The 13,334-nt window shown below is 43.3% G+C and overlaps 1 protein-coding gene across 7 annotated transcripts in view; it reads right to left on the reverse strand.

The window, feature by feature from the left end:
* The window catches only part of Mast4 (microtubule associated serine/threonine kinase family member 4), a 591,509-nt gene that overhangs the window by 427,577 nt on the left and 150,598 nt on the right, over window positions 1–13,334 (reverse strand). For all 7 annotated transcript variants that reach the window (XM_021208672.1, XM_029544159.1, XM_029544158.1 and 4 more), the window contains one exon: window positions 1,396–1,549. In XM_021208672.1, the coding sequence (XP_021064331.1) occupies window positions 1,396–1,549 (154 nt within the window). The remainder of the gene's footprint in view (window positions 1–1,395; window positions 1,550–13,334) is intronic.

The raw sequence follows: 13,334 nt of genomic DNA on the forward strand, positions 1-13,334 counted from the left end.
TCTTCCCCGTCCCAGGCTCCCTTGCTTCCTCTCTCCTCATTAACATCTCACCGTGGGCAGGAGCTTTAATGGCTCGCTCATAAGTAACACACACTATTTGCTTCTGTGCTTAAACATTTAGGTTACATGTCTGTAACTGTGTAGTTTTGCAAGGGGAGAAGATTTGATATATAACCTAAAAAATGAGAATACATAAGCATCCAATAAGCACAGAGCATGCTCTGCAATACCTATGTGCCACAGTGTGTGGCACACGTGACTTCTAAGGATCCAAGTGTTAAAGGGCTAGATCTGGTATGGGGTTAATGCCCAGCAGTGAAGCTTGAAGAAGTGGGTTCAGCAGGAGGTCTTCAGGGGGTCATTGGGGCCATGCTCTTGAAGTGACTTGTGGGAACCAGTGCCCCTATCTTTCTATCTCGACTTCCCCACCATAAGATGATCAGTCTTACTCCACTGTGTCCTTCCAGTCATGGGGTGCTGATGTGCCCAGCCCCAAAACAATGAAGTCAATCAAGCTCACTAAAGCAGCAAGCCCAGAGACACCTTCTCATTTTAAAATCTGATTGTCTCAGGCTCTTGTTTGAGTAACAGGAAGCCAACAGAAAACTCAAAAGAAAACTACAATATCCAGGACAAGGAAAATGACCAGATTCACAAAGACTGGCCATACCACAGGTTGGCGAGAAGGCACACTATTTACATTGCTCACCTACTGTTGGTGGAAGTATAAAGTGTTTGTATTTGGGCACCTTGTCAGTTTCTTATGAACAGAAATATTGATATAATAATATATACATATTATTAAAGTGGTATGCTGAGTAACAGAACAGATACAACATTTAGACTGTATGACCCAGTTAATACAAAACACTTATGATTAATCTCATCTGTAAAGTGGATGTACAGTTACCTTGGGACAAGGAGTGTGTGTGTGTGTGTGTGTGTGTGCACCTATGCCTTTGTATGGATGTCTATGTGTATCTGTGTGTTTAACTGTGTGTATCTCTGAGTGTCTGTGTGTGTATGTCTGTGTGTGTGTCTGCGTATATCTGTGAGCATCTGTGTCTCTGTATGCATATTTGCATGTGTATGACTTGTTGTCTGTCTCCACCTACATTTTTATATTTTGATCATGCTGGTAGTTACACCAAAATATGAATTTTCCTAAGTGCATTTGTGTGAATTCAAAATACGACCAGGTCGTTGTAGGTAAACTATATTCCATAAATTTTACTGCTCAAGTTCTTAATTGAAACTGCTTTCTAGAGTAAGGAACACTTTCCAAAAGAGTCTGCAGGCAGGCTTTTTACACACGAAACTCCAAGGCTGCACAAGACCCTGCAAGAAAAGCACAATTCCTCTTCTGACCCATGTCACCCTGTCACCCTGACTCACCTGTGAGGGCTCCTCCCAGGCTCCCCCGCCGAAGCTGCTTCCCATCTTCACTAAGCTGTCTCTTGTACTTCAGTGACTTTCCGAGGCCACAGGCCACATCTGGGTTGCTGCATTTCCGAAATGGCATGGGTGGCGGAGACAGTATGTGGTCAAGCTGCGGAGAGAAGGACAGTGTTGTCATCTCCGGGGGACACCCAGCACAACCACCCAGCACAAGCGGTTTTCAGGCACCCTTCTGTGCATCCCCATCTCTAAGCACACTCCCTCCAGCGCTGGTTTTAATTTGAAGAGTTTAAGAGATCTCAATTTTATTCTTGAACCTTCCATCTGAGAGTCAGTATTGCTCGCTGAAAAATCCCAGTACCAGGTTGTGACCTGCCATCAGGTCTGACCAGGTTTTGACAGCAGGTCACAACACACGAACAGCAGGCCATGGGATTAAGTTTCGTAGATGATGACCACAATTTTCAATGCAGTGGGATAGTTATTATTGGACCCCCAACGAGAGCAGGGAAGATGGCTTGGTCACCAAAGTGTCTGCCATGAAAGCATGAGGGACCCAAGTTTGTTCCCCAGCATCCATATAAAAAACCTTGGCGTGGTGGCATAGGATTGTAATCCCAACTCTGGATTGGATTGGGTACCTGGGTTTGCTGGCAAATTAGTCTAACCTATCTGGAGAGTTCCAGACCAGTGAAAGAGGTAAAAATGTGCAGTTCCTAAAAAATAATGTCTAAGGTTGACTTGTGGCATCCACATACACACACATGTACACTCAACATCACACAACTACACACACATATATACACACACAAACATACACATACACGCACACACATGCACACAGAGCAAATAGGAAGGTATTGTTTCATAACAGTGAATTATACATACATGCATACATATATAACCTGGAACCCTATATAAAATAGGTCCTTCTGTGGATTCCCCCACTTTGAAATATTGCTATATAAAAGCAGATCAAATTTCACATATTGCTCACACACATACACGGACAGGAGAAGAATCTCTAAGCACTGCAGCCCTTAATGGAAATCAATACATCCTTATATCACTCTATAGCTCTTAAAAAGAAAGCCTGTCACAAGAATCAGAGAAACCAAAGTCACTTCAAGAGCCAGCTTTCTACAAAAGAACCCCCTGGGTCAAAGCACTTGTGTCAAGATCTGCGCCACTTGCAAGAGGACGCCTGAAGAGAGCCGCACCTTCTACACGTTCACCTGCAAGCTGAAATGCCCATGTGTATACCGAGATAGTATTAAGGACAAAAATATTCCCGGGCATATACATATGTGCTTATCACTATTAAGCCCCCCCCCCAAATAAAATTCCAGCTGTCACACAAAAGGGCAACTGCCTACAATAAAAGGAGGAGATACTTGGCCAACACAGCTAAATGCTGGTTTTAGGATGGTTTTACCGAAGTGGTCGGCTTTGCTATCATGAGAAAGAGATGGAAGCTTGGATATAGTTATCTGATTTGTTTTTAAGACTATCATAGATCTTCTCATAGGAGAAAGTAAGTAAAAACAAGGTCGTCCATTTGTCTGTCCACATCCTACAGCATATTCAAAATTGCCAGGAAAAGAAACTGCTGCCTGGGAGCAGGCATCCCCTCCCTAGAGAGCTGAGACTGAACCTTCATCAGTTCCACAAGATGGGAACGTTCTCCCAACCTCAACTGTGTTCATTAGCAACACGCGATGGATCTCAAGCACTTCTTAAAAAGAACCATCTCCAACTCCCAGACACTCAGGTCTTTGCTGCATCCCACTGCCAGTTGGTTTTGCAGTGAGAGGACCCTGAAGAATGAGTGGTCCATTGACTCCAGGATCAAAGCCAAATCAGGAGGGGAAGGGACTCCAGAGGACACTTTTCAAAGAAACAGCCCTTTCAAAGGAGGGGGTGTAGTCATCTGAAGATGTCAGCCGGCTGCTGTTCATGACGTAGATGTCCATTTATGGGGGCCTCCAAGGAGAGACTCCTGCCCAGCTTTAGATGCTTTGCCCTTAAATCCTACAGACAATGAAGTACCTGAAGAGTTAGTTACATATGAGCAACTAGAAAACGCAGAACCCATCTACGGTCAGACTGCCAAACAACGGAGATTATTGGTTCCCTATTGTTGGTTCCACTGTATGTCCTTACCCGTGTGTCTTTTTTTCAAACTGCTAATTTACTGTTGTTGTTGTTGTTGCTGCTGCTGCATTGAAATTTTTCAGAAGAAAACCTGTCACTATGGAAGCATGGAACGAAATGAGGGAGAGGATAAATACCCTTTGTCTATTGCCAGGGCAGAAATATTATTCATTACTGACAGACATGGCTTTCACTCCCCCCTCCACCCCACATCCATGCATGGGCACCCCACCCCAGTGTCAGCTGCAGACAGGCTTCTCATTAATACTTTCACACCCCTCTTCTAAGAACATAATCTCTTAAATGCCTCTATAATCTATATGTTCTCACACAATGTCTCCAATCTTTTGAATTAAGGCCCTATGGAAAAAGGTGGGGAAACTACGAAATAAGGCTCTATCGTGTAGACTTAATATTATTAAGTTGCTCTTTTCCATGACTAGGAAAATTGTGGCCACAAGGTGGCAATGTACCATAGATGGTCAGCAAACTGTTCCATGCTTGCTCCTGCTAATAAATGTACCAAGAATTAGTGGCCACCCCTTCAAAGCAATCGAGCGGGTTCGGGTCCATTCTACTTAGTTATTTTCTCTTAATTACTAGTGGCAGCTGCATAAAATACAAATATTTATTGTTTAAGGTCCATCAGCTTCTGTTGCCCATTTTTCATTGGCTTGCAGAATTGCAATTAATTACTCTGGGGAAGAGTGTTATATCGCAAATCAACAGAGGGTGGAAAAGTAGAAGAAAAAAAAAGAGGCCTTTCCTAAGCAGGAATCATGCGATCCCCTTCTATGTTTTCAACAGTTACAAATGAGATGGGACATATGTGGAAGAAAGAGAAAGACATTAAAAGAGAAAGTGAGGGTGAAAAAGAAACAAAACAAAACAAAAAACTCAACCCCCTTCTCCATCACAGAAATGAAAGCAGGAACCAACAGTCCACTGGCCAGGTTTTTTGTTTTGTTTTGTTTTCTCTTGTCTTGTTTTTGGCTTTTTTCCCCATGAGAATCATAGCCTCAAGAGAAGACTACTATTTTAAACCTGGGAAGATTGAGGCAGTGAACAGTAAAGGCTGAAAATGTCTCAAAACCAGAACAGAGTAGCTCTCCAAGATCCCATTTCCTGCCTCTATCAATTCACGCTCCCAACAGGGCTCTCTCTAAACATATCATTTTTCCACATTTTCTGCATTGTCGGTGGCTTTAGTCTTTCGATAGTAATTAATCAAAGTGTTTCGAAATGGCCCACTGCAGCCAGGCACTTTATTTTCCATTTTTTGCAGGGATCCCAACACTCACAATCTCTTAAAAAAACAATTCATCGCACCTGAGAGCTGACGGTACGTATTAGACTTGTCATTTCGAACATCGCCATTTACCTGATTTCCAGTGAGGCTATACCCCAATGATGATGGTGATCTACTGGTTTAACTAAAGATAGAGGATGTCCTGAAACTCTCACTGAGGCTCAAGGCCACTGGCTGAGAGGTACTTCCAGGGTCTCTCCTTCAGCAAACAGAACCCAATCCCACTCCTTTGTCACCTAGCATGCTGCTGCTAGCCACAAACACACTATAGTGAAGAGGTCATCTGAAGAGATGCCTTTCCTTTATTTACAATCAATCCTGATTTCTGGTGACTGGACTTCCCCAAAATTCCTTACGTTAGTGTAACAAAGTCCTTTACTTCAGAGAAGAGCGAAGTAAAGAAGAACACAGAACACTGGACAGAGGTCCATTTGCACACTACTAAATTAAGAATTCATACAGAGGTGTAGCATGTTCCTCCATGTCACAGAGGGACAGTTGCTCTTGCTGGAAGCCTGTCCCAGGAACTACAAAAGCATCTTAGGGAACCAAAGTGGCATGACCAAGAGAAATCTGGTATAGTCGTGACGGAAAGTTCACAAAACCACTGGTCCCGTGACTGCTTGGCACAAGCAATTCGTGTAGTCGTCTCACATCTATGTTTTCTGTAATCGTCTCTCATGGCTGTCTGGCAAAAAGGCTTGAGAAGAACAGAGTGCATCATGGTTACTTGTGGCTCCTGCCTTCAACAAAGATGAACACAAGTGGGTCAAGAGATTCATGAGATCATCTCATCTTTGGTCCCTTGGCTTTCCCCATCACGCCTACATCTGTAGACGTCAACCATATGCACATTCTCCTGGGCTGAGCCCCCCTGCCAGGGCGCCATCTTCCTACTTCCCTAGTGCACACATTTACCATCCACAAACACACAGGGCATGTTTCCAGCTTAACTGCACTCTCCCACTTGATCTTCAGACACGGCGCTGCCAGGCACATTCATTCTTCCATTCAAGGTTTCTGCGTGATTACAAGGATCTTACAAAGAGACAGAGAGACAGCTCAGACGTTACAGGCAGAAACTCATTTATCCTGGCTAATCAGCACACAAGCTTTATCAACAGTCCTAACTCCAACGGTATGGTCTGCTAACTCATCCTTCCCAATTCAGCTCCAAACCCAGTGGCTTTGCCATTTCTCCTGCTACCACCTTGTCCCTGACATAGTGACTTCTCCTTTAACAACCTCCCAAAGGTTCCTTCTGCCTTCTCACTAACAGTAGCAGAGTAGCCAGTGTCCCTTTGAAAGCATACGCCAGATGCCCCAGCTGACCGTCTGGAGTCCTTTCCCAGACTCTCCTTCGCTCGGAACAACTCAGGGTCTGCACACTGGCCTGCCAGGCCCTTCCACCCGGCTCACTCAGCCAACTCTCCCCTGTTCTCATTACACATTGTTCTTCTGCAGATCTGCAATGGCTGCAAACATCTTCCTGTGCATTTTTCTTTCATTCCTGGGAGATACTCTTAGCTAGCTTGCTTCTGCCATGTCCAGGGCTCCATTTGAGGGGCAGTCTCCCTGGGAGGCTTCGCTGCTGATGTATAAAATGCCATATTCCTCACGTAAGTCTTTCCCCTCTCTTTTCTTCATAGCATCTGCTGCCATAGCACATATGAGATCCTTTATGCTTGTTTATTATCATTCTTCCCTGGCTATGGTGTGAGTAACAAGAAATTCTGCAAGTTTGTTTCTTCTGCCTCACCCTTATAATAGGGCACATTTAAAAAAAAAAAAAAAGGAAAGAAAAGAGATTTTTAGTATGAAGAAATTAGTTTCTAATGTCTGATATGTAGAAGTATTTAGTTAAAATGTAATAGTAAAAATAGAGAACACATGCCATAAAGAGCCTTTATCATTGAAAAACTAAGAAATCATGTCAAATGTAACCAAGGTGAATTCTTACAAGGTGTCTCCAGTACCTTGACAATTAGGTCATATCAAATGGCATCCTTTATAAGAGTCTTTTATATATACTAAACCAGCATGCTAATTTTTGAATAGGGCTATCTCTGAAGGTGATTCCTAAATAATGAATTATTCGACCTTTTAACTATATCCCTACTGGCATACTCGCATGTGTCCATTAATCCAGTCTCTCTCTGCTCCATTCCTCTTTTCTGTAATTCTGCATTCATTCCCAAGATGTGACACTTGCATTTTAAAGACCCATCCAGAATGCACGTGCCCTACGGCCAAAGTTCACGAGTTCAAAGGGATCGCCAATGTCATCTGCATTCCTAATGGAAACACAGCTAAAGTCTTCTTTTATGCTTCAAACAGAGAAAGGGATTGACTAGGAATGTAGGTTATGAAAATATTGCTCAGTTATTCTATTTCTTGGTATTAAATATTCTTTAAAAAAAAAAAAAAAAAGAAAAGAAACCAAAGATACAAAAATACCTGAATCAGGAAGCTGCTCGGATCTTGCTTATCCAACCAAGTACTTATCCCTTATCCGTTCTCTCTCTCTCTCTCTCTTCCTTACCACTCAATAAAGAATCAAATAGGCAACCTAGAATGACTTTACTGTATTTTAAAATTAAGAGTTTACTTTTAAGCCAAAGCTAAAAAAAAAAAAAAAAAAAAAAAGCACGATAGAATAGCCTCCTGTGGCTAGGTCAGTCATTGAAGGATTATCACAACAGTTAGGTGCTCAGACCACAGCTGGTGCATAAGTGTCTCTATTAAAGTATTTAACTCTTAATGCATCATTTCTTCACCCACAGACCATTAGTAACAATCATACTGATCCCCTGAGTTGGATGTAAGGATTATCAGATTTCATACATGTTCGTGCCTGAACATCTGGTGAAATAGAAAGGGCGCCATTTGTGCTTGCTGTAGCCACAGTCTGTTTCACAAAAGTCGCCTCGTCTATCACCCAGGAGAACATTGACTTTGATTTCGGTTGTTAGTTTTCATGGTTGTTTTGGCTTGGTTTTGGCTTGTCTGTTTCTTTGTGTGTATAGCCTGAGAGAGAATAGACAGGACACAGAATGCCTGATTCATAAGAAGTCACATTTTCTTGTCCTTGTGTGCGTCATCAGCCATGTTACAGCATTTGGGAGGAGCCTTGAATCCATCCAAGCTCAGGGACAGAATTCTAAGGCCATGCCCCAGGCAAGCCACTTCCGTCTGAAGACTAGATGTCAGGTGGCGAGGATGCATAGCTGAGGCATGATAGCGGCTAGCACATCCAAGCAATGCAGAGCCTAAAACCTGGTGCACACTCTGGCGTGGTCTTCAAGGCTCAGCTCAGCTGACAGGCAACGCACGTGGCACAGAGTCACAATGTTGCACTGCACTGCTTGGGAGTATGTAAGAAAACACTTCTTATTCATGGCACTGCCGAAAGAATAAGCCAGGTCCCCTTACTGCTTCCTAATATCTAAGTATTGACCTGTCAGGCCACCAAGAGAGTGACAGTCCTGACCATACTGCATTGGGTCTGCTAATTGATTTTGTTGACAATCATTCTGGATTACATCCTCCCTACCCCCCAGAACACAGGCTTCCACTTAATGATGCTGTAAGCAACATCCCTACAAATCTAGCCGCCCGGATCCAGAGTGTGCAAGGGCGGGATGCACACCATGGGGCCCTGATCAACACTCATCTCCGCTTATAAATATTTATTTAGTAAGCAGTTTTGTTGCTATTACTGTTTTCTTCTTTGAAACAGTTTCTATGCTAGGTTGGCCCCAAATTCAAGACCAACCTGCCCCAGCTTCCTGATTACCAGGATTAATACAGATGTGCACAACTGTACGCAGCTCATCAAGCAGCATTACACTCGGTTCAATTTGGGGCACGGGAGTAAGCAGACCAACAGTAAACAATGCAGACCCACTAGGAGGTGTAAACAATGCAGACCCACTAGGAGGTGTAAACAATGCAGACCCACTAGGAGGTGCATTCAAGCCTGGAGAGGGACTCTAAAACCAATGTCACTGTTACTAGGCTGTTGGGAGGGTTTTCCCCTGGGAACTACACACCTAGCAACGTTTCTCTAGACAACTTAAGCAAAGCCTCTCACTCCTTGCCAGGAAGTGCAATGTGTCCCATGTCTAATCATAACTTTATGCAGACAGACTTCATTTTATCTTCTATAGTGGGATTTGTGGAGATTTTTTTCTAGACAGGGTTTCTCTGTATAGCCCTGGCTGTCCTGGAACTCACTCTGTAGACCAGGCTGGCCTCCAACTCAGAGATCCGCCTGCCTCTGACTCCCAAGTGCTGAGATTAAAGGCATGAGCCACCACTGCCTAGCTGTGGAGATTTTTATATATACGCATGCTCACATACACATTCACACCCCCCCACACACACACAATCTCAAACATATATACATATCCACACATAGCCACACATAGATATCCACTCATATCCACACATACACACTCAGTCTCACATATCCACATACATACCCACATATACACACATACTCTCTCACACGAACACACACAGACACATACACACACTCTCTCATAATGCATACTCTCTCCCACAAGCACGTGCAAATACACACACACACACACACACACACACACACACACACACACAAAGGCAGCCCCTGGAACCACTCTTGGACCTCACGATTTGGAGGAAATGGGAAATGTAGTATCTGAGCCCAGAGATGCTACTAAATTTACCTTGCCAAGCACTGGGTGGCCCTAACAACAAAGACTTACTGGACCTACATGACACGATGCCATTGCTGAGGTCCCTTGCTCTGTGCTTGATTTATTCTTTTTTATCTTCATCTATCTTTACAATATTCCCCTACTAACTTATGTGTTGTAGGAGGTTACCTTATGAGAACAAGCTGGCTATTGTGACTCATGCTGTAATCCCAGCACTCTGGAGATAAAGGCAGAGTCAGAAGTGTAAGGCCAGCTGCCACTTATGTTAGTAGGTGAGGCCAGCCTGTACTAAAAGATCTATCTGAAAAAAAAAAAAAAAAACTTTTGAGAACAAAAAGAAAATGGAAGAAACAACTAAAGTCAGTAAAGCCCTTCATGTTTACAAGGTCTGGTAAGCCAGCAATTCCCCAAGCCCTAACTTACTCAAATGATTTAGCTGCTTATTGCGATCATTTTCTCAATGAGTGGACTTATCTTCAAATAAGGCATCAATAGACTATATTTACACAGGAAAGTGTACTAGATAACAACATCATTTTCTATCTTTGATGTCTGTCAGGAGGAAAAAGTCCAGAAATTTGAGATTCACCTGCCTCATCTCCCAAATACTGGGATTACAGGCATGCACCCCAGGCCTGGCTTCTTTGATTTTGTAGTTAATTCCTGGGATCACAAACATAATCAGCAATATAAAATAAGTTTTAGAAATGTCCTAAAATGTGTTGGATCAAACTATAATGGCATTCACCTGCGCTGAGCTGTACCACAAGGTTAACTGCTTAAGAACATTGATTTTCTTTCCAGAGTGAAATATGCAAATTACCACTTTGATAATGTTACCTCCCTTACCTGACAACTTCAAGAAGGTCAATTCCTTTGCTCATGAACATCTTCACAAACACATACTCAGCAAGAGATCATGGTCACAGCCCAAGGAAGGGTGCCGTACTGGGGACACTGAGTCGAAACCGAGTATGACGTGCACATCAAGCAGCAAGGCCAATCATTGAAAGGTATGAAGACCAGAGCTAACGTTATCTGACAGCCTTGAAGCATGGCATTTACCCATACACCTTTCAGAATATTAATTGCTACTCAAAGTTTGGTTCAGAAACGATGCCACTGGGGAAAACACAGGAAACATACAACTTGGCTTTGCATATATGGATCACCTGGGTTTTTTTTTCCCTGCCGTCTTAATATTCTGGATGTTTCCCTGACCTTTATTTAAGGATCTAATCTATGCCTGTGGTTGTTTACTTATCTGAAGTCGTTAAAAGTCCCTTGATACCATCCTGTCCCCGACAGCAATATAACTAAAAAGTCTGACCCTGGTTAACAAGCAGGGAGAGAAAACATTTCCCCTGGGTTATTTCCTGCAGTAGAAACCAGAATGGAAAAGTCTCACGTGTGTATCACAGAAGCTATTTGGTATATACCCACTTCCCCTTTTCTCAGGGCCAGGTTTTCTAGATAATACTTCTAACTTGCCAACTGGGGGGACAGAGACGCAAGGATTCAACATCTTCAGCTCACTAAGAGGTAACCTTGTGGATCAAGTCCAGTATCCCTAACTCTAAAGCCCGATTACTTCCATGCTCTCAAACCCTCTCCCTGACAGGGGCTACCATGGTAAAGCACTTAAGCCTGGGGAGTCAACTGGGAATATTCCTGGAGAAAGCCAGATGCTGAAATTCTGCTGTCAGCAAGTCCAAATGATCCAACTGAACCCCGGTGGTGGCCTATCCGGTGGGTTTCTTAGCTCAGCACTCAAGAATCACAGTGCATTAGTAGTGTGGAACAGCCAAAAAGAATGTACAGATAGACTCTAACTCTCTGATATTACTGGAAGGCCGAGGCCCACAAAAGATACAAAGGTTGTTGGAGTGTGCATCCAGTCCAGAATCTAGACCTAACTTACTGTAGATCCTGCTATGCATCTTGTGCACACTGCCTCCCAAAGCTTCGACACACCCAGCAAGCTGCTGCTGTTACAATCAACTTAAATGATTCCCAGACGTACAGTCTGTCAATCCAAAATGGTCCGAAAAGCATGATCCAGATGCCTATTATAGGTAGACTATGAATGAGAACTAAAGATGTTCAATGAAAGGATAGCGTCCACAAACAAAAAACGATAACCACAAAAACCACACAGTAGATGCTGAGCGAGGTACTGGGGACTATAGGGCTGGTCTGGCAGCTGATGAATTACATTTCTTTACTGTGTTGTCAGAGCAGTCCTGCATTACTCATTGCCTTCGCTCGCAATTGCTCAACTAGATTATGGTCAGCAACTTGGAAGCTACACCAGGAAGGGGCATGGAGTAGTATGTAAAGACATGCTAGTTTTAATTCTGCTTTGCGATTCTTTTTTCCTAAATTTCTCTCTTTATCCATCAATTGCTCCACTGGGGCCAGGTCCTCGGGAGCTGCCATGACTCTTCCTGAAGGAGTCAGGAAAATGACAAGGAGGAGGTCAGTACTCTTCGTCAAGTGTCAGGCACGAAACACATTTGAAAGGACTACCTTATTTGTGTGTGTGTGTGTGTGTGTGTGTGTGTGTGTGTGTGTGTGTGTGTGTGCAGGTGTACCCAGAAGCCACAGAGGGCATTGGATCCCCTGGAGCTGGAGTTCCAGGTAGTTCCAGGAAGTCACTCACTGTGGGCGGGAGACTGAAAACAGGGCCTCTAGAAGGTGGCAAGTGCTTTTAACCAACAGGCAACCTCTTCAGTCTAAAAGCAAAGCATTTTTTAAATTTCATCTGTAAAATAAAACTGTATGCTCCGCTGGGGATTCCTGAGGAAAAGGATTAACCCTGCGTGTAATACAGTAAGACAATTAGATGCTGGGCCTTTCCCATCCTTCCTGTCCTTCTTAGGTTTGTCCTTTTTTGTCAGATTTGGAACTTTTCTTTCATAACATCCGGAAAACTAAAAGGAAACTTCATAGGCATTTTATCTTTCTATCTATCTATCTATCTATCTACCTACCTACCTATTTTGTTGGGGGGAATTTGAATCCTCTTATAATAATTATTTTTTAAAAAACCTACCAATAAATATTCATGTTGTAATTTCACATTAAGAGGAAACAGGTTTCAGAGGTAAGTCAGCAGTGGACAGAGCTAAAGACTGAACTCTGACCTAAAAGGTAAAACGAATGTTCTTTAGAACCATGAATGACAAGTACCTGGGAGCCCAGTGGCATCACCAAGCTAAAACAAACATACTTGAGAAAGACGGAGAGACCAGGGACAGAGGGTGTCAGGACACAGGACGTTCTGCCTCTGCCAGCTCTCTTTCTCCTTAAGAGATGGAGAATAATCAGAGAATATGATAGGATAGTAGAAGAAAGAGAACGCAAGGCCGGGGGGTAAAGACAGAAGGAGAAAGATCAACAAGAATTCAGGAAACATGGCAAATGTCCCATGTACTCCCAGTCTGCATTTCCCCCAGTCTCTCACCTTCCTCTTTTGGTTGTCTGTGATAGAACCAAAAACCTGGCTTCTCTCTTAGCAAAAATAAGACATAAAAGTAATGTTAATACATAGCTATTATTAGCAGATTTAATAAATGTGTGATTGTGATGGCTGATTTTGTCAACACGACATAATCCACAGTTGTCCGGAGGGCGAGCCTCCTAGGCGTGTCTGCAAGAGATTCTCTTGACTACTTTGAGGTAAGGAGGTCCACCCACCAGGGTGGCGTAACTTCATGGCCTGAGTCCTGGACTGAATGAAAAGGAGAGACAGAGCTGAGCACAAGGGTTAC

This window comes from Mus pahari, chromosome 11, assembly GCF_900095145.1.
Source record: "Mus pahari chromosome 11, PAHARI_EIJ_v1.1, whole genome shotgun sequence".
Lineage (NCBI taxonomy): Eukaryota > Metazoa > Chordata > Mammalia > Rodentia > Muridae > Mus > Mus pahari.